The 26,658-nt window shown below is 46.0% G+C and overlaps 1 protein-coding gene across 4 annotated transcripts in view; it reads left to right on the top strand.

Moving 5' to 3' along the window:
• Positions 1-26,104, top strand: part of bcorl1 (BCL6 corepressor-like 1) — a 28,891-nt gene extending 2,787 nt beyond the window's left edge. Inside the window, exons 1-13 of one of the 4 annotated variants that reach the window (XM_056599967.1) lie at positions 6,551-6,713; positions 12,423-12,508; positions 12,613-15,252; positions 15,500-15,632; positions 16,136-16,654; positions 17,459-17,643; positions 17,903-18,166; positions 18,308-18,474; positions 19,324-19,469; positions 20,643-20,720; positions 22,229-22,400; positions 23,215-24,612; positions 24,713-26,104. In XM_056599967.1, the coding sequence (XP_056455942.1) occupies positions 6,680-6,713; positions 12,423-12,508; positions 12,613-15,252; positions 15,500-15,632; positions 16,136-16,654; positions 17,459-17,643; positions 17,903-18,166; positions 18,308-18,474; positions 19,324-19,469; positions 20,643-20,720; positions 22,229-22,400; positions 23,215-23,599 (4,809 nt within the window). In that variant the 5' untranslated portion in view covers positions 6,551-6,679 and the 3' untranslated portion in view covers positions 23,600-24,612; positions 24,713-26,104. Of the gene's footprint in view, positions 1-6,550; positions 6,714-6,797; positions 9,923-10,544; positions 12,509-12,612; positions 15,253-15,499; positions 15,633-16,135; positions 16,655-17,458; positions 17,644-17,902; positions 18,167-18,307; positions 18,475-19,323; positions 19,470-20,642; positions 20,721-22,228; positions 22,401-23,214; positions 24,613-24,712 lie in introns of those variants that run through there. The other 3 variants (XM_056599968.1, XM_056599970.1, XM_056599969.1) reach the window with 3 other exon arrangements.
• The last annotated feature ends 554 nt before the right edge of the window (positions 26,105-26,658 follow it).

The raw sequence follows: 26,658 nt of genomic DNA, 5'->3' as shown, positions 1-26,658 counted from the left end.
ATGTTCCGGAAGAGTGCCTGTATGGGGCCATGCGTGGATTGGATATAATATTCCAGAAAATCTGCTCCAGCAATATGCCTGCTCAGGAGGTGGTAACATTTCCGGATCACTGTCTGTACAGTCTTTCGCTTAGAGCAAGCAAACCAATAGCAAGACTCCGCTGAGGACGTACATGAAATTGGCGAGGTGCCAATGCTTATCCTGTGATCTGATAGTAATAGCAATACAGCTTCTTGTTCTTATTATTTCCGTTTGCAAACAAGCTCTTTTTTGGAAACAGGACAGGTCCCCAAATAAGGGAGCTCTTCTCAGTGTTGCATTACCACCCTATTCCAGACTGTCTCTTGGCCCGTATTCCTACATTGCTATGCCATGGGCACAAGACAGAAATGTTCCTGAATGAAGCTGCATGTGTGAACATTGTAAATCACTAACAGTGCCTCCAATATTATCCCAGTAATTTACCTGGTACTATGTGTAAAAGGGGCTTTACACTTCCTTTCCGGGCAGCTAAGGCAAACATTTCCTTCTGTTGGTAGTGGGGCTGCGATTTCTCAGTATATTGCGCCAACATATCTTTGCTGCCACAATCTTCTTACTGATGCTTACAAAGTTAGGCTGTAACCTGACCTTGATGACCCCAGGCTTTCTGCACTGAATTTACAGGTGGTCTGGTCAAGGAAAAAAAGAAGAGCCAGGTTTTATTTAATTTATGATTTTCCCAAGCAAATGCTAGTTTTTCATCTGCCATAATGAAAATAGCATGACAGCAATATGTTTCTATATCAGAAAACATCAAATATATGGGAAAGGGTTTATGAATCATAAAGAACAACTTAACTGAACACCATCTTAAAAATAGAATTCAGCCTGGTAGTATTATTAATTAGTAGCATTGGGACCACTGACACCTTTGGAAGGAGTGATGGATGAAATGGTATCTGGAACTTTTGTACGAAAAAATAAAATTGGTGCAAAGTAATATCAACTCTAATGTACAAATAACAAGGCTATAGATGATTGTTGATGCAATAGATTTTGTAGTAATGCTAACAACAATATTACCTATAGATATTTGAGGTGTAGCCATCTTTAGCATTGCATATGTGGATTTTAGATTTCTACTTCATAATGCTGATTCTTCATCCTAGTCCACGTGGTTCATCCATTTATAAAGACCCATTGGCATGCGGCACAACTTCTTCAAAGTCCTAAATTACATAATGAAATACTGTAACGAGTGCAAGGCTTTCTTTTGACGTGAAACTAAATATCAGGTACGGTTTCACCACTTTATCTGTCAGGCATTTCCACAAAGGACACAAGTTGAACGAGACTTGAGCCCTGCTTTTATTATTAATTGAAGGATGTTTTTTTCTACTAATCTAGTAGCTTCTTTCAGACTATTTTCTTTTAAAATATTTTCTGAAAGATATCGGTGTTGCCCTTCATTATTACAATGCATTGAAACCCACAACAATCTTAAATTACAATTTATATTGTGCAGCAATCCCCAACAATAAGAATATCATTCCACACTGAACCCTTCAACAGTTAGATACATATTTACAAATCTAGGATAAGATGCGCGGAGGGGGCTTGAACATTAGTTGTTTTTTTTCATTATGTTCATTTATTCTATTGTTTGTTAAATGGTTTAGGTATTGGCGCACATTATACAAACAAAGCAGTTGGAAGAAGAGCTCTTATTGGAGTTCTAATGTGATTCGCTGTCTAGAACTGGTAGAGAGCCATACAATAAGACTAAAGTATCCCATCTATGAATCTGTAGATGTTCATATATGTTCCAGCAATCCATCCGCCTACCTTTCCAAAACTGGAATGAAGCAAAGGCATTCTTCCCAGGGGCTTTGACCAGTCAACTCTGGGGTTTGGGGTTGATGTTAAACAGTGTCTTTTGCAAATTGCTAATGCTCGTATTGCAATCTGTTCGACTTTTAGGTGTCCCATGCTCACCAGTTCTCTCAAATACCTTGGTTACAGTCATTTAAACAAAAATTTTGTATGCAGACATGTTGTCATGAGCTACCACTTTAAACACAAACTCTCTCTCGTGAATCACTCAATATCAAGAATACTTTGCAATAAAATGGTGTTGGCTTGGTTAAGGAACAGCTATTCTGTTATTTTTCATTTAAAGTGTAAAGTCTCTCGCCAGACAGGCAAAGCAGGGATGATTAAAGCTGATAGGGGGAAAAGGGCTGCCTGGAATGGAGACATGTTTGTATTTAAAAGACATTCAATATAGGTTGTGGCCTTACTACAATAATGTCTTGTTTCGGGGTGGGTTAGTGTATGGTGTATGGTGTCTGGCAGCGAATGTCAAATATTCAATGAGTATTGAATATGAGACTAACTGTATCCTGCTGTGGAGTTGAATATTCTGGTGCATGAGATTTGATGGCATCAGCCGGGGTACAGTACGGGGACTGAGATGGGTCGAAACGGACTGAAAAAACATAAGCACATTAAAGGAAAACGCAAAAGCCACAACACAGATGCAAAAGCCACAAGTCAAATGCCAAAGCCACAACAGAATAACAGAAGTGATCGTCAATAGATGTGGACGATGAAACCAGTTTTATGATGAAGTTTTTTCCCTTTTACAGGTTCAGCCTGCATTCTGAAATGTCATTCTGCACTTTGTGTGGCGAGAACATCAAATTCTCGTATGATGCCGATAAGCCTTGCACAAGTGAAGGTAATGTTTGAAAGTCAATTATTTTCTTGCCCCCATTCCATACTATGAGTCTACAGGTATAATACAATTCTGCAGGCGATTATAACTTGCACGTTTCATTGTCTACATCAGTCGACGCTTGCTTCCATTATGTCGTGGCTTTTTAATTTGTTTAGTGGCTTTTGCATTTGTGTGGAGGCTTTAGCATTTGTGTTGTGGTGCTTGCCGTTAAGTTGTGTCTTTTTACATTTGGGTTTTCCGTACTTGTGTTTTTCCAATTTGCAAAGCGTTTCGGCTATGCAGTTTGTTCGACACGTCCCTTCCACGGTAGAAGAGAACTCTGGCTGTGGTTTGAATTAAGCTGCATTAATGTGTCCACATTGTGGCCAGATGCTGGCCACACAATATGAAATCCTATCAGAATGTGATCCTGACACCTCCGGAAGTGGTTTGGCTCAAAGGGATCATAGTGTAGGCAAAAATCTAATCGAGTCGGTCTAGACTGGACAGTTGATGTGTGTCGGTGGCCAAGAGTTAATCAAATAGTCCTGTCGAAACAAGTGCCGTAAAGGCAAATACCATGGACAGACAGCACTATAGGGTGGGATTCCATGGTATCACAAAATTAACCTTTATCTTGTGATACATCATTTTATATATTTAATTTTAATCTACATTGCACTTATTCATAGTACTTAATTGTGTAGCGTCTGCAGTAGCTGCTATCATTGATGTACACGGGGAATGGGTTAGCCTAGCGATTGTTAGTACTTGCACTTGGTTCTATGAACATCTTTACTGTACTGACAGCTATATATTGTTTCACTTCTTATGACAAATGTACTTATTGTAAGTCACTTTGGATAAAAGCGTCTGCTAAATGCCCTAAAGGTGGATGTAAATGTATATGCCTCTGATTCCATCACAGTATGAAAGTTGAAAATATATTATGTTTAATGTTGTTGTTATTTATTGTAAGAGTGTTAGGTTATCCTTATATAATATTGTGATAATTCTTTATATTGTGATATATAGTGGCCCATCCCTAAGAGACCACCTTGAAGATTTTCACGAAAATTTTCTAAGGTCATAATTTTACAAAAATATTTAAACGACAATCAAGCTCACCTTGAATATAGAGTTTTAATTGTGCAGAAATAACAACAACATTTTTTTAACCGTCTATTTCACAAGACAATCATTAGTTTGTTTGACATAAAAAATTATTAATTTTCCCTTTTATTTTTCAATAAAAGGCTACAATACAAGCAGTGGGTTATTCACACTGTTGTCTGACCTGGTGCTATAATTAGCTATAACTAGCCTAAACAATCACTTATAATAACATTCATCACGGCTGATGGCTTTAAGTGAATGACTTAGAAGTGACTTAGAATTTGCAAGTTGGGTGATTGGTTCATTGATCCTAAGCCCTTAACCATTGCAATTTTCTAATCGGAGTAAAGCCTTATAAGAACGTTGTTCAGTCTATACCGGATAAAAACAGTTTTGGTTGCTTGGCCATTTTATTTGTTTTATTTGGCAGACAACTGCGCTCCTTGTTCGTCGTGAATTGAAACACCCTAAGTAACCGAGCGCTGATTGAGAGCGAGACACAAGACGGTCGCCTCATCAGGAGGCTATACTTCTCCACACAAATGCTTCCAAATACCCACGGGAGGTGAGTCCGCTGGACGCCAAGCGAGGCATGCCTTCCTGTACGTGACTCTGTGGCAGAACAGAGGAGTTATACCACAGCAACAGGTTCATACAACCACAGAGCTGTGGGGAGAGCCACTGGGGGCCTTCTCTGCCCAACACTATAAGATGGCGTAAGGCCCTCCCCCGGCTGGACACGAAGCCATGCTGGAAGATACCGGTCTGTCTTTGCACCCTCTACAGCCTTTTTTCCACTCTAAACAGCACTGATGTAATGTCACCATCCTTTTATGACAAATAACTGATTCTAATCATCCTTAGTCCCTGGTTAAACGGAATAGGCTGTACAAATCGAATGTGTCCGTTAAAAATAATTATTAATATTTTTTTCAGTACCAATTTTCTTTCTTTTACACACAAAAATATGCACACAAGCTTATCTGAGCCCTTGGAAATCCTATTTTAATTTTGACTGTAGCTTGGTTACACCTCTACTATGTTTGTGGCTTCATTAATAATGTTGTTATGACTCATAACACAAAGTTCATAGTGCTGTTGTCGCTAGGCATAGTTGACTAGTTTTACTTGTGAACAGACTGCTTGCTTTCGTTTCAAAGGAACATAATGGCAGAGGTATAAATAGTGGCCAATTAAGTGTTACAGCTGAGCCGAAAGTAGATTGTTTTTATTAAATCTTTCAACTTTATAGCAATATAGAGGCATCCTTTACATCAATAGAATGCACTGAGTCTCTAATGAACATGGTTATATATGTATTAGTATAGCTATTCGCCCTTTTTACATGAAGGCTACTGATCGATTTGTCATGCTACAAATATGTGTGTGCTGTAAAAAGCAACAAACTAGGCTCACAATATTTGAGTTGGGCTTCAGGCCTGGGCTGCATGGAAATTATTCAATATTGTTTTTGAATACTATTGTATATTACACTAAATAAAATTAGCAACTTAATGCAACGCCGAGATATTGCTGAAGCATCTTATGATTATAAACAGAGATAGTGTTATTTTGTCCTTATATCATGAAAGTGTTTCCATATCAGGTGGGCCTATACCTCAGGCACCGATTCTTGGGGATGGAGGTTTCATCAACATGTTCTCAAAGAGGTGGTTGGCGCCTTTTGCAAATCTTACCGCGGCAAGACCCTGGTCTGCCACATACCTCTGAGTGGTTCACCGTGGTGTAATCTTTGGTAAACTCTTTTACCAGTCAAACAGACAACAACTTTCTCTATCATATGGACATGTAAGTGGAAGGGGCCGGATCCTAGTGGTTGGTGTTAGAGTCCCAGCTGAATTGTTTTTGGGTCAAACCCCATCGTCAACACAAGAGGCCTATCCTATCAGTAAATGTTTTTTATTGTCAAAGTCTTATAAATGACCTGATTGTGAAAAGGAAAATATGTAATAAGGTCCAGTATTCAATTATGTGGTTCCATTATTGCAATTTATTTAAGTCTTGCCAATGTCTTGCCAAGTGTAATATGGATTTGACCCCCTTTATTTGGTTGCTTGATTGAAAATAAGGACTCATTATGTACATGTAAAAGGCTGTGACATGGCAAAAAGTGTATCCTGTGTAACTTGGCCTACATGACACCTGTCCGCCTGTACGTTCTTCCCCACGTTCTTCTGAACGTTGATATCAGAAGAACTCAACTTGAGATGTGTTGCTTAATATTGATGAAACTTCAAGGGATTATCTTTTAATGGGAAAATAAGCTAATACATCCACAAAGGTCTAAGCCTTCAAGAATATGTTACACATCACTTAAACAACTTCAAGAACATTTCTGATGAAGTTGTCCTATCAAATTCATTTGCAGCCATATCGGTGACATAGATGATTCCAATGAGACTAAATTCTCTCAGGAGGTGATCCATAAGCGTTTCTGTTAGAATTGCCAAAGAGTCAGATGCTGAAACAATACCAAATTTGATGTGTTTAGACACGTAGGCTATGTGTTTAGATATGTGTCTCAAACACGAAATGCAGTTCAGACAAGAAACACAATTGCGGTGGTTTTCTTTTGTTTGTTTTTGACGGTCACAAGGTCGCTCGCACTTATTGATAAATAGTTCCGATCCAATGCTGTTCACCTGTAGGTCTTAGCACGGCGCTAGGACCCAGAGTGCGCGATTTGCATCTCCAGCTGCTGCAGCCCGAAAACTGGCAATAAGCGAAGATCGCGAGGACAAGCCAAAATTGCATACTCCTATTCATTCTACTTCAAAATCACACCCCTGGGCCCGCACGGATCCACCACAATAGAGAACAATAGCTTGTTGCGCTGAATGCATGCTTTCTGACTGTAGGCAGCTTGGAGCGCAAGGTAAGACGGTGCAATACCATGCGATTACTAATAACAAAGGCGTTACGGGCGAGCAGGGGGCATTAAAGGGGGGGGCATTGCACAACGCCATCGAGGGCAAGTAAACTCTTGACAAACTTTGACATCGATATATGTATTTTTTGACTTGTACGTGGTTTTCAGTGGATTGACTTGTTTGGGTCGTACCTTATTTCACCACTTGTGTTGTGTGTTGTGCGGGATCGTGTCACATGTAGCTACGGATAACCCAAGTTCCCGAGATGACATACATGATATTGCAGTCAGTTTGCCAAAACGCTGACACGAACCGATACAGTTGAGCCCCGCGCTTGCATTTCAACCTTGTACCACTCCATACCGTCACACCGTTTCACGTTCACATGAGCGATCGGCCCTTGATTTCCCCCTTGTTCGTCGTTTACTGTAGAATAATTAATTAATAACGTCTAAGGTAGTAGCTATAACGACTCGGACTTTTACTTCATGCGTAGCCCCCCTCCCAACATTGAATTTTGACCAGGTGGACCGCGAACTCAGACGGGACATCCTCGTAGCCGTGGACCATGGCGGCCTAATCAGGTCGATAATCTCTCACACGACCCGGCGAAAGATGACTATTTCTGCCCACTTTTTGAGGGCATTCCTGAAACATCCGAAGGCCCCTCGTAGCGAACGAGTGTCTTCCTCATTGTCACAGTTGGCGATCGCACATGTGACCGTCCTTCCTATGAACACATCGGTGTTGTGTTTTGTGAAACACCTTCTTTTTTTTATTCCCATGGTTTCAAAGCTCCGCTCCTGGTCGAGCTGTGGGTCAGCGTTTGTTCGCGAGTGGCGGGTCTGTTAGCGAGCGGGCCGGTCACTAGCGGGATAGCTGTCGGCGCGGTCACTGAGGTCCCCGGGTTACCCCAGCACGGACACAACGCGAGGTGTCAACGGACCACTCCGCTCTCTGGCGCTTCCCGGGCCGATGTGGTGCCGTCGGGTTGCGGTGGAGAGTTGTGAACACTAAACCGTCTTACACTTGCCCCACTGTCACCTGGCGTTGGGCGTCTGGGGGACCCGCTGCCATTACCGGTCTTATCTCCCTCAGTTAGAGCTCCGGAACAACACATGGTTTGGGATACTTAGACGCGGAGGATATGTTGAACAGAAAAGCACATGTCTTAAGATATCGCACATGTATATATTCCCGTGTTTGAGTTGCTTGTTTCGTGGTTAGCTGGATCGGAATTGTTTTTTTTTAGATAGGCCTGCCGTAGGCTGCCCGCTGTAGGCATGTGTAGAGGTCCGACCTGGGGTCTTTCTCATTGAGGGCTGCTTGTATGCCAATCCCTCATCCCTCAAGATACAAACTTGGACCCTAGCCTGGTCGTTTAATCGGCCCAAATGAAAGTTCTGACCCAGGAAGTGACCAAGATTATATTTTTTGCCCAACTTTTTGGTTTTGTCAATGATCAAGAACACCCTGGTTATTTATTTATCACCCGATTGTTTCAATTTAACTTCCTGTTTGTGTGTGACCTAATACGATTTTAAAATGCCATTGTTACATCGATAAAGATGAACAGTGTCTTGGACATTTCGGGTTATATCAGATTTGACCCATATAGTGCTCCTGCATATCAGTATCCTGCTGATTATTATCTATGCCAGGAAATCGATTTATTATACATTTAAGTCAAATCGGTATAAAACATGGCACATCACGATGTAGAATCTATATCGTTCCTTTGCTGTGTATTTTACTTCTTGTTTGTTTCTGTTGTATTTGTTCAAACCAACTCCTGTTTCCTCCAAGTCCCCCCTCCCCCCCTTCAAATGATCAGATAGTTGGTGGACTAAACCGATTTCTGATTCTCAACAGACTGTGCCTCCAGATGGAATCCACTCGACACCCTGTGTTATTTATTGATTATATCAATCGTGGCTTGATACTATATCGTTTCATTGTGTCAATAACATTTTGATCAGAATTTGGTCCTGTATTTTGATCCTATATGGCAATATGATTGGGAGAAGTGACTGCCAATTACAGACAGGTGTTAACCATATACCATCCGGGCCAGAGATGGAAAACCTGCACTTAACACAGCGATATAACGAAAGTAACTACTAAATGTGACACATTACACTGCACTGCAATAGTTGATTCAGTTCTGCTTATAAAAGGACAAGGACATGACCCAGACATTCCTTAGAGACTGAAATATAATGGAAACCTGCATGTTGGTATAGTCGTTGATGTGCTAAGAAAAAAAGGGCAAATAATAATGAACTAATTCGATGCTTAGATATTTCAAGCCCAGAATTTAATCACTAATGGTTTATGCTGGAGGGAGCAAATAGACAATTTTGCTTTATCATTTGATAAGAGCTTGTGGATCAAGTGGCGAAACAAATGAATGTTTTTGTTGTGAGCAAACATGGGTAAACGTCAGTTGTGGAGGTCAACACAGGAGACACCTTATCTATTAGTAGGCCTCATTATCTGACACACATGGCAATAACAATATGGGGGGCTTCAGGTAGCCTTTCATTGTGAAATTCAAAGAGAGCCGCCCGTCTATTGTGCTCTGTAAAACTATACGAATATCATTGCTGTTAACGTTTACTACGCGCAAGTGGCCCAAACACCCGGGATGTCGCTTCCTCGTGTTAATTCCGCAACAACAGAAGAACCATACCTCTCCCACTCTTTACGTGTTTCGCATTCTCCTCTAGCAACCATCGACCCTGTTCTAACCTATTCATTGACTTGCTTCCCTTCCTCACGAAGACACTCATCCTCTGACACTCTGTGATTATTTTCGTTTAAGAATACAATTTATCACTTCGTTACTTCGATAACCCTTCTCAGTTTAGCGCACCGTTACACTCTTGGTTGCGATCCCTCTTTCCCCTTGAGCGGCTGGAGCTCGAACTGCATGCCGGTACCTGAAGTCCTTACTCCTCCCAGCTCGCCAATACGTGAGCCTGGGCGTGGATGGCGGAACACTACATATCCCATGCGAGATGTCCACCTTCTACCCCTCTTTCCCACCAGACTAGAGACTGGAGATACTGTACTGGACTGTCTTGACGAACCCCCCTGGACTTTTAGAACCGAAATCGTCGAGATTAGTGGACAGCAGCGAGCAGTGGGGCGAGACGTTGGACCTTTATTTGAGCCGAGCCATGTGATGTTTTTATGCCATTTGTACGAACGGGTTCGTAACTGTTTCTGTCATTTGACATCTTATCTTTCTTGCTAATTACCTTTAGAATTATTCAGTATTTGGAGAGTCTGGGGACGATCGCAACCCGTTCGGGTCCAACTCGCCAGTGCCTCGCAGCGCTGAAGTGGTTTCCTTTAGGGCCGATACTAGACTGAACACTTGGTGTCGGTCGGTCAGGGATAAATACAGTAGCCTGTCTAAACATGTAAACCACTGTGAGTAATGCGGAGGCTCGCCGAGACTTTGCTGCGCAGGGATCTGAACATTTGTGTTATTGGACATCGGAGTTTAATATTGTTTGCCATCTCGTTCACGAGTGGCGCCCCTTTCAGCGCTGGCCTGTAAGTTTGCTGTTGTCCACCCCACGGGCTAGATGTCCAGTGGGGCACTTCTTAATCGAAACATTTGTTACCAACTCAGTGAAGTCAATGGCCCGATCTGTAGCGTTGCCATTTCTTGGTTCAATTGATCTGGGATGTTTGGTAAAGCACGTTACTGGTTCCTGTATACGGACGGGCAAATCCTTATGCATTGTTTGCTAATCATTAGAGTTTGATGTGAATGTTACCTGATTTTTTTTGGGGGGGGAGGGTTGGGTGGATGTCGACAGGGCTACGTTATCGGCAACGCTGTGACGGACACGGCGGCGGCGGCGTTGCCACATTGTGCCCTGCGAGTGCGAATGAACGACGCAGCCCAGGCGACTCGATGGGGAAATGCTCATGTCAGTGCTTTTGCCTCCGGACCAAAAACACAAGCCTTCATTTGAAAAAAATAAATAAAATACATTGAACTGAGACCCCGAACGGTGCTCCAGGCAACACGACAGCCATTTCAGCGTGCTCGTGTTTTGGCTGTAGATGGAGCAATCACCTGAGAGGCAATTGTCGTCCCCGCGCAGAACGACTCATTCGCCATCTCCCGCGAACGAGCGAGCCCGACCCGGAGATCTCCAGAGTTTCTTCGAGGCGATATCGACACAAAACGAACTATTTATAGACGTCTTATTTATATCGGTCTGGCTCACATTGTTAATATCTTTCACTTTATCGTGCGATCGTGTCATTGGGACATGTCTCCTTTGTGCTGGGAGATGGACAGGGAGCTGGCAGGATGGATAAGGGTTTAGATGTGGGTTTAAATGTGTGTCATAGTTGGTGTTTACCCGACTGACTGGCGATGACTTTGTTTTTTAGTTTTGAGGTTATGAAGTGCGCATTGTGTGCAGGCTATTTCCCCACACACATAGGTCTAAAATGTAATCTGATTCAAGTGATTTAGCGGGGATAGACGGCGTATCTGCAGCACAAAGACAAACTAGCTGTAAGCAACACGATGTCACACGGTAATGAATGCAGACCCTCCTTGCACTGCATCGCTGTGCCTGTTTCACTCCGTGTACGTGGATTCCAGCGGAGATGTTGGGCCGGGGATGTCATTCATTCATCGCTGTGGATTGTCCCTGTTCCGTCTACATCCTCTGTAAACATGTTTGAATCTCATGTGATTTCAGAAGATCTTCTCTTCTATCTATATCGGAGGGCGTGTAGACCGAGAAAAGTTATTCTCAAATGTTTCCCTTGCATTGTTTATCGTTTTTTTTAAAAGGGTGTACCCAGTTTTTAAAAAAATATTATTTTGATTGCCTTTCTTGTGGAAGTTACATATTTGTTTCTGGTTAACCTCAGTTAACTTGTGCAGTCATTTATGCCATGACATATGCAGTGTCAAAGAAGGCTGCCAAAAAAACAGATTGCTTAGAAGATGCATGACAACCAAAGACGCTTTGAAATGTAGAGGTGACGTTTTTGTCCTTCTTATATATTATATATTATATATTATATATATTGTTTCTAGCAACCCATTTTGGCACTTGCCAACTGGTCTGTACATCCTGCTAAAAACCCAATCCTGCTAACTCTTAAGCAATACTTTTATCAAAGTATCTGCTATATCTATTAGGCATAATCCAGATTATTACAAACCTGAATCTCATTATTTTACAATTGCTTCCCCTGGTAGTTTGAATAACTGTCAGTTTACCTGTGCATGACCTAATCGGCAGCTAACCCACCTAAATTAGCCTACCTGTGATGCAGAATTATAGGAGCATGTCATTTTGGAGGTCATCAATTATACCCCCCATTTCCTTTCTCTTTAATGAGCTTGTGTTGGTCGAGTAAAAACACTTTGAGATTCAACAGAAAGCCACTGTGTAGTGATCCATATCCTCTGCCTTTGATGCCTGAATACAACGATACAACAGAACAACCGTGTTCCTCAATTCCGTGGGCAAAACCTTACTTCTCTGAATCATTGCTTTAGTTTGAGGAAATTGTACAATATCTGGTGTTTGAACACGGGGATTTAGCGGGAAGTTTTCATCGGTTCACCAACATCCACTTCTCTTGTTTGAACCTGGACCTATTCGTGGCTAAAAATAATAGGAAAGTCTTGTTAAAGTCCATATATTCCCATATCTTCTTCACAGAATATCACTGCATCTCAAAGAAGCCTATACTAAGTGGCCCACCACCTCCTTCTGTGAAATGTTGTGTTAAAGAAACACCTATGCAGGTAAGGTTCGGGTTTTTTAATTTGACATAGATTTCGAGTTCAGTGTTTTATTACACTCTCACATTTAATTAACAGCAAGCTCACAACGTCTTCTCAACTCCCAGGTGGATCCTACGCTAATGAATGTAGGGGATGGAGGCCCGGTGAGCAGAGAGGTCAGTGCTCCAAACAAAGCGTCTTCTCCCAGCATGGTGGGGAATCCCCCTCAGACGCTGCCCCCCGAGCTCCGAGGAGATGTGGTCCTCAGTCAGCAGAATCGGAACCCTGCGGCCAAGGACTGCACCGTAGCCAAGGAGAACTGTGTGGACACTCACAGCTACAATCACACCCCGGAGGTGAGTCCGCCTCAGCAGCCCGGCAAGGCACCAGCGCCCGGCCCTACGCTCGCCGCTACGGACAAACCAGCGGAGAAGAGGCAGGACGTTGCCAAAAAAAACTCTGACGGGACGGTGGGGTGTCCTGCCTCTCAATGGGTCGGCGGATCCAGGGTCCGACCGGCGGAGTCGCTCGGCGCCGCCTACGGTAATGCGACATCCAGTAAGAAATCGCAGACGAAAACGCAGTCTGGGATGAGTCTTCCCCCTGGGTTCCAGTGCTCAACTTTATTCAAACCAGGCCAGCCGGTCACTTTTGTCCCAGCCACCAACCTCCCCTCTCCCCTTTGTAAAATCACTCTTCCGCCCGCACTGGGTCAGATCGCAGCGCTGCGAGAAGCCGCAGCCACTCAGTTTCAACAGGAAGTCCCGCCTCAAACGCCCTGTTCCGGCGGGACGCTACTACCGAGGACCTACCCGTACCCCTTTTCGGTTGGACGGACTCCCCACCCGGAGAAGAAACCCGGCGCGGTGACGCCCAAGCTCAAAGCGACCCTTGCGTCGAATAAAAGCGGGAAATCCACGGGGAAAGAAGACAAGGCCTTGGCCTCTGCCGTGGCGTCGCCCCCGCCCACCACGGCTCCGCCTCTCCAGCCCCCGCCTCCCGGCACGGCCCCGCCCACCCGCTTCACGTTGTCTCCCACCGCCGCCATCTGCTGTGCCCCTTCGCTGGCCACCATCACCACTCAGAGCCGGCTACTCAACCATGTGGAGAAAAGCAACACGGAGGACCAGACCTCCATGGGCTGCCTGAACTCCAACCCCACGGCTGCTTTAGAGGACCACGGCGACAGCTGCCCCGCCGAGCAGCCGGACGTCCCCCTCGATCTGTCGGCCAAGTCGAAACGTCCAAAGTGCACCAGTGAACCCTTAAACGCCGTCAGTGCAAAGGAGCGTCACCACAGCGAGTCAGACCACAGAGAGGCTCCTAATAATAATAACAGTAATAATAAGAGGGGTAACACGACCATTTACAGCTCAGCCGTACAATACCCGGTTTTACCAAACATGCAGCGAAACGGCTCTCATCAAAGACAAACAAGCAGGCAGCCTGGTCACCATGTCGCGGAGCCCAAGTCGTGGGGGAAGGGGCCCTCACCAGATTCCATTAAAAGTATCCCAGGGACTTATGTTGGAGTCGCCAGCCCTATACTGGCTTCTACCTTGAGGGGTAAAGATGGAAAGGGCACTTTTGTGGACGAATTTCAGAATTTTGCAAAGCAGGAATTCATATCCATCGTTGACCAAGGGGAACACCTGGCCTCAAAGGGCAAGAAGCCATCCTTTCTAATGAAAGGAACCCAGCATCCTCAAAGCGCGAAGCACGCGAACCGCACCAGCACAGCTCTCCCCAAGAAAAGCCCGTCAAAAGTAGCCCCGATCGCCACCCTGGTGGGCTCCGCTACCGTTCGTCAGGGCGTGGGGGCGGGCAAAACCCCCGCGGCGTTATCCGCCGCCATCGTCAAGCCAGCGTGGCATCAGCCAGCCATCCTGCCCAACCAGGGGGCATCCGCTCAGAAAAAGGTCCCCCAAGGACCCCCAAAGACCAAGGGCAGCGGGAGTTCAGAAGCTCCCAAATACCAGAGTGGCAGTCACAGCCCTCTGAAAGTGGAAGACAACAAGTGGGACCGGGTGAAGTCCCCGTTATCCACCCTGGAGTCCATAGTGAAGCAGAAAGCCCTGGAAACAAAAGCATTTGTCGCTGACGGTTTGGCCCAAGCCCCAGCCGTCGCCGTAAAAAAGGCAGACGTCCCGAATCCTCTCACCGGGGGCCAGGGCACACAGTCCAAACAACAGACCCTCGAATATCCACCGCCCTGGCCCACGGAGAGCCACGACAGGAAGCCGTCCGGCACCCCACACCAAGAGGCCCCGGCGCCGGCCGCCAACAAAACGGGGAGAGCAAAGGCCAGCGAGCGCAGAGAAACCAGTACGGAGCCGCAGGTTCCCAGTCAGGGACTTCATGAACAACGGGTCTGCGCTAAACCTGCTGCCTTCAGGGCAAGTGCCTCCATGAACGGCAGCAGGAGGGAGAGTAAACTGGCCCAGGTCTTGGAGGGCGAGTTACTGAAGGACCATAGCGGAGTGCCGACGGACGAGCCGCGCAATGCCAAGTTACAGGGAGTCGTTCACTCCCTTCTGACCGGCCGGTGTCTGACAGGCACCGGCGGGGTCGACAACAAAACAAACGGGACCAAAGAGAAGTCACCCACCAAGGCAAAATCGTCTGTGAGCAAACAAAAGGCAGCCGGCACTAAAAAGCCTGCAACGGAGAAATCGCCGCCGGAGCCATCAAAGAAAGCCACCGTGACCGTGAAGAAGAGGCCGGACAAGGAAAGCACTCCGCTGAAAGTGCCCTGTCTCAAAAAGGTAAACCCATCCGTCTAGTCCAGTTATCAAAAAATGTCTGATCTTGCACAATGTGTCGGTTCTTTGCTTGATGTGTTACACAAATTGACAAAAAAAAAAAAATCCAATCAATTATAAATAATAATCAATTCAACTAAATGTTTTTCCTTAATTCCTATTTATTTTTGAATCCTTGTCTGTGATAAGCAAATACAATTGCAGAAATGTTGAATTCATTTTGGTCTAAGTTATCCCTTGTGTGTTATAGCAAAAGAAGCCGTGTGCAACGGTGGGGGAGAGGAGTGCATCAGCAGACGAACCTCCTTCGCACAATAAAGAGGAGTTGCCCAACAACAGGAGCTCCCTCCACAAAGGGGAACAGGCAACTCTCCGAACACCAGGCCAGTCCTAGTGTGTGTGTGTGTGTGTGCGCGCGTATGAGTGCGCGTGTGTGTGTGTGTGTGCGCGCGCGCATATGAGTGCGCGTGTGTGAGTCTGAATAAGCAAGCCTGAGCACACACCCTTCGTCTTAACGCACATAGCAGGAGGCCGCTAAAAAGGAACATGTAATGATCTGCCGGCCTACCCTGGGTAAACACGGGTTAAGAAAAGGTGTAATGTAACTTTTGAGGTGAATTTTAAAACGAACAAATTGCCCTTATCTTTGGTATAGTATTGGTGACCTCAAGGGTTGGATATGATTAGAAGTATAAAGGCATACATCAAGTGTGTGTTTGTGTAGTTCTCGTTCGCTGCCCTGTGTATTGGAGTTGTGTGCATGCACAACGTTAAGGAGACCGTGTGTGCATTTGTCGGCATCCTATTTTTAAAAGGTGATGAATGGTTTTCCTTGCGCGGTGTTCCCCGAGTGTAACCGGTGACTGTGCTTTCTGGCGGTTAATAGATGGCGGGCTGAGCAGCCCTCGGAGTCTAGACTCCTCTGCCTCCCCGCGTGGCCTCAGCGCGTCCACTAAGACCGCCAAATCTCCCGAGAGCTCCACTCCAAGACTGAGACGGGGTCGGCGGCGGTGCGATGAGGCTCCGCCGGAGGACCCCTGGGGCTTCGCATCCCCCTCGCCCCCGCCCCCTGCCGCCTCCCTCCGCAGCCCCCCTTCTCCGTCTCCTCCTCCGCCACCTGCTCCTTCCCCGCCGCCGCCCGCCGCTCCCGCGCCCGCGCAGCCAGCGCGCCGCCCCAGGGGCCGGCCCCGCAGCAACCCGCTGCCCAGGGACACGAAGCCGGCCAAGGTCAGGACGCCGGCGGCCGCCGCCGCCGCCCCCCCGGCTGCGGGAGACACGCCGGCCCACAAGAAGCGCCGGCGCTGCCGCAGCAGGAAGTACCAGAGCGGGGAGTACATCGTGGAGAAGGACAGGCTGGAGGACCAAGGACCCCAGAGCCCCACCCCAAACGACGGAAAGACAGACGGTATGCCGAAATCGTCATTCTCCGTGCACCGTTTTTTCAGTTGCAGACGTCTAATGAGGACCGCCTACTCACAGGTTTAGTCTGTCTGGCCCTCTGGGCATTGATGCCTACTTTCAGTTGCGGAGGGGTTTCAGTTGCTTTCCATTGTAGGCCCACCCAAAGCTCTTTGCTTCGGTCCTCACCATCCACCCTTGCATACCGATTCCGCTATCATATCTTCCTTGCCAAATATCCCTTGTGATTGAGGTGCTGTAGGTAAGATTCAAGATTTATAATTGGATTGTTTGATAGAATTGGAATAGCCATCCCTCAGCTAGTGAGTGAAATACTAATTTCTTACCAATCAGGCCATCTCTTCCCTAATTGGTTCGGAGAGTCCATCTCGCTTGGCATTCCCAGGTGTGTGAATACTACACTAGCTTCTTAAGGGATGAGAAAGGAGGAACGGAGGGATTGTATGGTTTCATAACATTTTCTGCTAGCTCCTTTTACACCTCTCAAATTTTCTAAAGCAGCTTAAAAATAGTGCTTTAAAAAGTGTGATAAGAAATGTTATTTATTTTAATCGTTAAATTGATTAAATCTATGACATTAAGGGAAAATGTGCCACACCTTGTTGCTGACATTAAAAGGTACAGTTGGATACTTACAGTCTTAACATGAAGTTTCTTTAACACTAATGACAGCCGTGTCTTACGCTGACTATTGATCACCGTTGCCGTTAATTGATTACATTTACTCGTCCTTTACTTGATCTCAAACAGCGGCGGAGGCTCAACCTCTAACTGATTTTTTTAACTGTAGATTTACAGAGCGGTTTATCCCCAAGTCACGAGGCCTCCAGTCCTGCCCTGGCCCTCCAAGGGGCCCTGTTTACCCGCTCGGGGTCCGGCGGCTACCACGAGAGTGAGGTGTCCCCGGAGGGCAGCGACAAGCCGTCAGGAAAGAGGAAGTTCAAAACCAAACACACCGACAATGAGGAGCCCAAGGTAAGATGTTTTCCCCATTAAGCCGCCCAATATTTACAGAGCCCTACTTAGTTGAGGGGTGCTGTCAGATTGATTAGCTTACACTGCCCCCTTGTGGGTTTATAGGCTAATGCCAGGTGATTTATCCTAATGGCTGCTGGTTTTTATGTCTCTGGTTCCTGGAGCATAGAGCAAATTGCCCTGGTGTTTGCTCAGCACGGCACAAACGCGCGACACCCATAAACACGGCTTCCTCATAACTGTCGCGTCCTAATCACAGGCGAAGCCCAAGCGCGGCGGCTTGGGGAAGCGTTCCGCTTCGTTACCGCCCGACGAGGACACCGCCGCGAAGAAGCGCACCAGTCCCCCGGCCACGCCGAAGAGCCCGCTCTCCCCACCGCCCAGTAAGAAAGGCTCCGCAGGCTGGGGCAGCGGGCCCGAGTCGCCGCCCAGGAAGCCCGTCCCCCCAGAGGTCCGTCGACTGATCGTCAACAAGAACGCCGGGGAGACCTTGCTCCAGCGGGCCGCCAGGCTCGGCTACCAGGTGAGAGAGCTTAATCCCCACTTCCACTTTTCCTGTGTGAGCGATCGTCTGGAGAACGCTGGCCGTCTCCGGCAGATGACTAATGACAACCGGCTGAATGTCAACGTGCTCTGACGGCCGTGCCGCCGTGCGTCCCCTCAGGATGTCGTCCTTTACTGTCTGGAGAAGGACATCCGAGAGGTCAATCGGCGTGACAACGCCGGCTACACGGCCCTCCACGAGGCGTCGTCCCGGGGATGGACGCAGATCGTCCAGATCCTGCTGAGGCACGGGGCTGACGTCAACTGCAGCGCCCAGGACGGAACGCGGTGAGAACACATCTCATCCATTCCAGAAGGGCTTCATCTCCATGTGTCCCCGTAGTGGACTGTTGGGAAGAGTGGTTGGGTTTCCTAACGGACGAGAAATGTGTTTAACATTGCTGCTCAGTGTTAAGGTTTCACAAAACATTTGTCCCGTTCGACTAGTATTGTAGTCTTAAACTGTAGTCTGGGGAAGAATGTTGACTTTGTTGATATGAGACCTTTCCACAGAGGTGTCATCTTAAAGGAGACATATTATACCACCAGGTGTGAGTGGGATTAGCCTTACAAGCCTTTTCGAAAATCTGCCCCATATGACATCACTAGTGGGTGTGTCCACCTAGATCAGTCTACCAGCCTACCCAGTGGAATGAAGTAAACGTTGCTCATCTATCCAGCACAGATCTAGGTGGGACACGCCCACTATGGGGGCAGATGGGGCAGATATATGGGGCAGATTTTCAGCTTGTAAGGCTAATCACACTCACACCTTGTGGTATAATATGTCTCCTTTAAGAAAAACAAGGGTGTAGCTCATAATAGTAAAGATGGGGCTGCTACTTTTATGTACCAGAGTGGTATTCTACCAGACCAGCAGACCAAATTAGTGCAGATAAGTTGCACTGGTACATAACATGTTTTTCCCCTATGATGCCTCTGTGAAATTGGTCTATGGAGACAAATTTAAACATCATTTTTGGTTCAATGATAAATTGTGTTATGACTTAGACAGTGTGGCAGCTTTCAAAGTACACGTGTTTGATTAATTATATTTACTTTGCAAATACTACGAATACTTAGTAATCTATGAGTGATGTAAATGTAGACCAATCCAATGTCTCTTTTGCTTCTCAGGCCCATTCACGATGCAGTGGCCAGTGATAACCTCCCAATAGTGTGGCTGCTGCTCAATCACGGGGCAGACCCCACGCTGGCCACCTACTCCGGACACACAGCAGTCAAGCTGGCCCACAGTCCCAACATGAAGACCTTCCTCACAGGTAAACTCATCTTCACAGTGAATATATATATAACCTGATATATTTTGAATAAGCCATGCATGGATAGAAGTTAAGTAGAATTATAATAAATATATCCGTAGATTCATTCACGTCAATTATACAAATGTCAAGTTGTTTGTTTCAGTTCAATATGCACATTCATTATGTTAATAAACTCCAGAACCGATCAATAATAGTAACAATTGTTAATTGAACAAGAATTTTCTTGTTCAATCTTAATCGATTATAATTCCGTTGTCTTCTGTATCATCCTCGAAGGGGAGGGGGACCCTGTAAGTATCAGTTTAGAGGGTTTTTACCTTGAGTGGAAATAAGCACACAACCGTCTCTCTACGTGTACAGAATCCACACAGAGAGAAACTACTGTGCAGCTGTAGTCATACTTCCTAACACAGCAAGGGAATATCCATCAGCCTTTATTATTTTTTCTTCCCCGGTCACAGAGGAAGGGTTAATCAGCGATGATTGTAATGTTGCGGTGCTAACCGTCTCTATAAAGTGTGATGCATGTTGGCGTTGTGACTGTGTGTATACTACAGGGTTAATACCTGGTTGCTACTTTCTGGGCTTGTTCAGACCCGGGATATTGCAGCCCGCTCACGTTGTACCGTATATGTTTTACCTACTGTATAATATGCTGGTTAACAGTCCCACTTGGTAGTAGTCTGTGTGTTGTGTGACCAGTTGTTATGGGATTTTGGTTACCCCCTCAGCATTCGAATAACAACAATCAGCAGCAGTTTAATAACGTCTATTTTCAAAGTATATAGAATCACTGGCTATTTCTACTTTGGATTTTAATAATGCATCATCTTCTGAGTTAGGATTGTAATTACAAAGCTTTTTAGGGGACTGAAGAGGAATGGAAAATAAAGGATATGAAATATACAAACAAAAAAACAGAGTTTTGTGCTTGTTTGCCTAAACTATGTAAATAATAATGTAGGTGACAAATTTATCTTGGAAATAGTCAGGGCCTGGATTGGCTTTCATGCCATGTGATGCGGTCAATTTGTCCCACACAACTCCTAATATGGTTTTCCTCATACATCTGAAAGCATCTGAGAAGCGGTCATACTTCCGGGGCTTGGGTATACGCCATACCCTTCTGGGTATGATGTAACACGAGACATTTCCCCCTTTGTTCTGCAGAATACTTCACCGATTTGGAAGGACGGTGCGAGCATGATCCCTTTCTGCTGTGGGACTTCCACAGTAGTTCCCTGTTTGGTGAGACACCTTTTTCATTTTGCAGATCCGGCATGTTGAAATTTCTCCATCCGAGTGCAGTTTGCCTCGTGATGTATATTTGGACAGGTAACTTGGTCTATTTTTAGCGTTGTGTTTCCCCTTGGCCTGAATACGACTTTTTACTGAGTATCTGAGGTGCTATTATTTGGGAAACTGCTTTAAGTTATTCGGTTTGGGAGTGATTCCTTCATCAGTTTTCTGGCACAGATCGCAGCCTTTAATAATTCTAAGATGGTAAGACGCTTGGAGATGAGACACCCCCCCCCGTCCTACATTTTCGTTTTTGTGAAGATTAAAAGTTCCCTCACAAAAACCTAACAACTGAGGAGCAAGGCAATTGTAATGGATTTGAATGCAGACCTCCGGGCATCCAAAGTGCGCAAATAGTGCCAACTGATTGTTTCAATGCCAAACTGTCTAAAAGTACAAGAACACAGATAATATTTTGCACATGTAATTGAACGGACTAAACTAATCCTGTGTTTGTAAGTTAAATGTCATTGAACATGAGACTGCAAAACTTGACCTCGGGTGTTTCTGTGATAAAGGCTGGAATAAAATAATACGACATGGCTTAATATCTAGACCTGATTCGGATATGAGAGGTCTAGATATTAAGAGACCTCTCATACACCACAGGGATATTTTTTTTAAACTTTTTTTAGGTATTGATTTTCAATATTTTATATTTTTTGCGATAGGATAAAGTACTTTCATGAAATTCATGACGTATATATTTTTACTTACAAAAAATGTATGTCACTCTGTCATTATTACAGATGTGTATTGTCTCCTATTTAAATTGCTTTAATTTTGCTCAATAGACCCAAAGAGCGCATATTAAGCACTGGAAACATATCAAGGTCAGTTCCTGTTAGGACTGTTCGGTCTAAAATCACTCCTTCAACTCTGTTCTTTACAAATACAGAATGTTCGTTCTTACTTCGACTATTCTAGTGATGATAATCATTTTCTCAGCTACTGAATAACAGGATGACTGCATCACGCACTCAAAGGTCAGGATGGAGAAGCTTTAGAGACTGAAGAGGCAGTGGTTAAGATGTCCAGAGGCAACCCATGGCCGCACACTAAGGCAACAGAGAATCCATTAGGCTCTTCACGGCTACGGTTATTCTTTAAATAGTAACGCTGACCAATATTTCTCCTCCATTGAAAACATACAGCTCCATTGTTGAATCATCTGCTTTGCGATGACGTGTAAACGTTCACATAACTCACAATATCAGAAGCTAGAGGCAGCTGACTTAGCGTCAGTCAGATTCTATCAAAGGGTCAGCGTGACAACAGCCCCAGAGGCGGCTGGAACTCCTGTATTGTTCAAGTAAACAAGCCTACCACTAGAGGGACATCTTACTCCATTCCAGAGAAGCATCTCAGCTTTTGTAAATGCATGTAACAAGTCTCTCTCGCTCTCCCCCCCCCCCCCCTCTCTCCCCCTCTCTCCCCCTGGCCTCACCTCGTCACAGAGAGCGAGCAGGAGCCCTGCTGGGAGTTCCTGCTGTTGGAGCAGAACGGGGAGCAGGAGGAGCAGGGGAGAGGTCCGGCCGACGGGGACCCCGACAGAGACGGCCTGCTGTTTGAGTTCTCCTCGGAGCCGCTGCTGCCCTGCTACCACGTCCAGGTGTCACTCACCCAAGGGTGAGTCTGGGGGGGGGGTCGAGGGGGGACCCCGGAGGGGGGGACCTCTGTAGATCTACAGCCTCTCTGGGTAACAACACAGCGGCCTCCCTCGACCCACAGACTCACCCTTGGGTGAGTCTGTGGGTCGAGGGGGGCTCTGTAGATCTACAGAGGTCCCTGGAGGGGGACCTCTTATAAGCGACCCCAGTACGGCGATAATGAGTAACAAGCAGTACACTGCTTTACGGCCCGATTCCACCGGACACGTTACGGACGCGTTACGGCTGCGGCACGTCTTGGCCGCGGTCACCGCAGCAGATAGGCTCCACTCTAATCAATGAGACCATTTCCACCGGGCGCGGCTGCGGACGTCTCAGCAGCGTCCCAGGAGCGGCTCGCCGCGCCGCAGCGCTATCATTCCGTAGCATTTCTATTTTTGCCGCAAGCCGTTGCTGAACCGAGTCAATTTCAACAGAGCAGATCGAGCAGGGCAGGAAATGAAAAAGTAAAAGCTATAGAGCATCCGGTCAATTTTCTAAATAAAACACAATACTCGGCTCATGTAGCCTATCACAACTTCACATCAACATTATTACGTCATGACCGGTGGCACCAGGTCAGCAGTCAATAAATCAAAGGGTCTCAGAGGGTCGGCAACATGGCCGACGAGAGACGCCGTTCCGTGCCGCAGCCGTAACACGCCCGTAACGCGTCCGGTGGAATCCCGGCGTTAAAATGGCTTGCATCAGATCCAAGTTGTTGTTTCATCCTGTACCTCGATTCTTATATTTCCCCCGCTGTAACGTCGGTCCTCCTCCTCTACCTCCTCCAGCTACTGCAACTGGTTCCTGCTGGCGGACGTCCTGCGGCGGCTGAAGATGTCCACGCGCATCTTCCGCTCGCGCCACCCCCACCTGGAGGTGGTGAGCCTGGCGGGGGCGGAGCTCTGGAGGCAGGTGGCGCTCAGCCAGGTGAGCGGCGCCCTGGCCCCGCCCCACCGGGGGAAACGGACGGAGCGGGACGAGGAGGACGAGGAGGACGAGGAGCAGGACGAGAAGGGAGACGAGGAAGGTGGGGACGAGGAAGGGCAGGTGGAGCTGGTGCGCTGTGTGGCCGAGCTCCAGAGACTGCTGGGCTCCTCCATCCACATCCTGCCCGAGGAGGAGCAGGCGACGGAGGTGGAGCGCGCTTGTGTCGGCAGGCCTCGTGGTCGATAGCCCCCCCCCCCCCCTCGTCGTGCTTCAAAAGCTTAACCTTGCGTCTACCCTATTGTGCTCCCTCGGGAGGGTGCAGTTGTAAGAGAGAATCCTCTCCATCCCGGGTTTTTTTTCAGCAAGGCTGGTGGATGATTTGGGGGGTCCAAGCGCTTAAACTCTCGCCAGGGTCTGGGACTGGACCGGTCTCTCTGACCTCTTGACCTCAGCTGTAGGTCCATCATCTGGTGGTCAAAGAAAGGACAAAAGCGCACAGGAACAGACAAGTGACGACACTTGGTGCTCAGAAGTATAAATATAACAGCAATCAGGTTCCTATCAATAGGTCAATTTGATTACACATGAATTATGGAACACTTTTTTTGATTGAATGATCATGATTTAATTATAATTATAATAGTGGTCTCGTGGCGAGAGGTGGGACGACATCGACGATCAGAACTTTTTGGTATTGAGTTTGTTCCTGATGGGAAAGCGCCTCATGCTTTTTTTTTTTTTCTTTCGAGGGGAAAGATAATCCAAGTCATTTTTTCTTTTTTTTTTCTCTTGGTGAAATACGGCTAAGAGGCTTAGGGCCGGCTTGACCCGGTCCAGATGGTCTCTCTATGGACCTGGGGACACCCGGGCCCCCTGCAGCGGTCCGACCCCACGGCACATCGTATTGTCCTGCAAACGCACCCTTCTCCCCCTCTCTCTCGCACACAGCTTTACCCCGACCCCCCCCCCCTTACCGCTGACACACTTCATGTTCTTATCCAGAGGAGACGGTGTACAAAACATTACCGGACACACCCTATTCTTTTTGCTGTGTGTTACCATTTCACACAAAACAACGGTCCCAGGCTCGGCTACAAAGTGATTTTAATTTCTTCGGGGTACCTTGTTGTTTTTATTTGTAACATTTTTTAAGGGGGAATACTTGAGAATGTGAACTTGTTTACAGATTTGCGAAGATGAAAAGTTTTTGTAGCTACGCCCTCCGCCCGCCCCCATCCCGGAAGCCTCCTCCCGGAGCCGTTCCACCACCCCCCCCCCCCGGAACCCTAAAGCCTTGTAAACTGCACCCCTGACCCCTGAACCCTGACCTGCCCCTCCGTCCATGTGGTCTTCTGGAAGGTCTTCTCTCCTTGCTGCGTGTTTTTATTTACACTGTTTTTGTTTTGTTTGTCTGTGCTTAATTTAATAGTCATTAATATATTTGACCTTTTGTGTATGGGACAGAACTATCTATTGAATCTTGTTTTGTTTTGTTTTGTATATGGTTGGTGCTTCATTTCTTTGAATTGTACTAATTAGGATTCCTTGATTCAGTTTTTTTCTTTTTCTCTTCCTGATTGGAAAAAAACAGTATTTCAGCAAAGCAAAAGTACAGTTTTAATGTACTGGTGCTAAAGTTTTGTGTTGACAATCAATGAAGTTTTTGTTGGAGGTCATGAAGTAAAGAAAAGATATTTAAGATAATGTGATCGAAAGGTAAATAAAAGTATAGTGAATGGGATACACCAAGCCTTCAAGCAACCTGTGTGAGAACAATAAAGAAACTTTTATTTGACTCCTTTTGTACGAAATTGACAGGAATAAAGCATGATTGTTAATGTGTTAATCAGAATTAGTCTAAAATGAGTGCCATTTGCTGACTGATGCATTACAGCTAGGAATCTGTACACTAACACATTATATTTTACAACTGATCAGGGCTTTTGCACTCGTATAGAAAAGGGTCGCAAAAATAAAGGTCTGCATTTGCAGGGCGGGTCAAAAGGTTTTATACAAGGCCGGGACAAACAGTACACCGAAACGGGGAACCCTCCGCTGGCCCAGATATCACCGAGAGGTTGTTCACTAGAGGGCGCCAGGGACCGGAAATCAACATCTGAAACTGAAAGCGCTGAACTGAAATCAATCTTTTCTCTTCCTAGTAGACTTTACAATGAGTTGGTAGGCCTAGCATGAGTTACCACCTTCGTAAATATTCTGAATTCAGACCGTATGTGTGACATAGTTGAGACATATAATTGCATAAACATCAACGTAACCTTTGTCAAGAACTCCAACCTGGCGTACGTTTAATTGTTAAACGTAATCACCAGCACATACTTCGGCACTACTTTTTAGATAATTAAACTTTGACGGAAAATCTTCATACATAGGCATATCATTACAATGTGGAAAAAGAACAGGAACACGAAATATCTAATCGTTATTTGCTACTTTATTCTTCAACACATGCAAATCAGAGATGGGTTACTCGGTTGGTGGCATTGTATCGTGAGAATGTGACTTCCCCTTACACAGAGCCCCACTGGCCAGATGGTGTCTAAACACTGTACCGTGTGACAGGCAGACCATGCGGGGTTACCAGCGTTCAGCCACAGCCAGCGCAGCAGCAGCACGGCCGTTATCGCGCAAGAAGCCAGCCCAGGAGTGCTTTGGGTGCGTGCGCATCCGTATAAACTCGCCTGTCTGAACGCCTATAAAAGTAGATAGATAGATATATATTTTATTAATCAAGGGGGAAATTCCAGAAGTAGCCTTGTGTATAAATGTTTACACTCGTTTAAAAAGGCCACTTTGTGTGCCGAATGTTTTTTTTCGCAAATTGCGCAACACGTATTTTAAAGTTTTGGTTAAAGTTTAGGTTACAACAAAATAAATGGCAGTGTGTGCGTTTCTTCGTCACCTCGACAGAGGCCAAACTGAGGTCCTGTAACTCCAGCCTGACGTCACAGGCCGAATGGAATCCAGCCGTGAGTCCCGCTCGCTCACCAAGCCCCTGTGATCCCGTGCAGCACATTGGTCTTCCGTTGTGGGACAGTGGATTCTGATTGGTCCGAAACGAGGGCAAGTCTCTACAAGACCTACAACATGGAAAGGGGGAGCTAGTGGAGTCATGTATTGTATTGACATGTAGATCCTGTTGAGAAAAAAAAAAAAGATTTCAGCCTTGTTGTTTGTTTGAGCGGTTGGGTTAAACGACCCGAGTCTAGTACCAGCCACAAAGTTTCACTATTCCACACAAAAACAACATTTCAAGTGCATTACATATTACTTTAAATCATAGC

The sequence above is a fragment of the Gadus chalcogrammus genome, chromosome 10 (assembly GCF_026213295.1).
Source record: "Gadus chalcogrammus isolate NIFS_2021 chromosome 10, NIFS_Gcha_1.0, whole genome shotgun sequence".
NCBI classification, from domain to species: domain Eukaryota; kingdom Metazoa; phylum Chordata; class Actinopteri; order Gadiformes; family Gadidae; genus Gadus; species Gadus chalcogrammus.
This window is presented reverse-complemented; position numbering and strand designations above follow the sequence as displayed.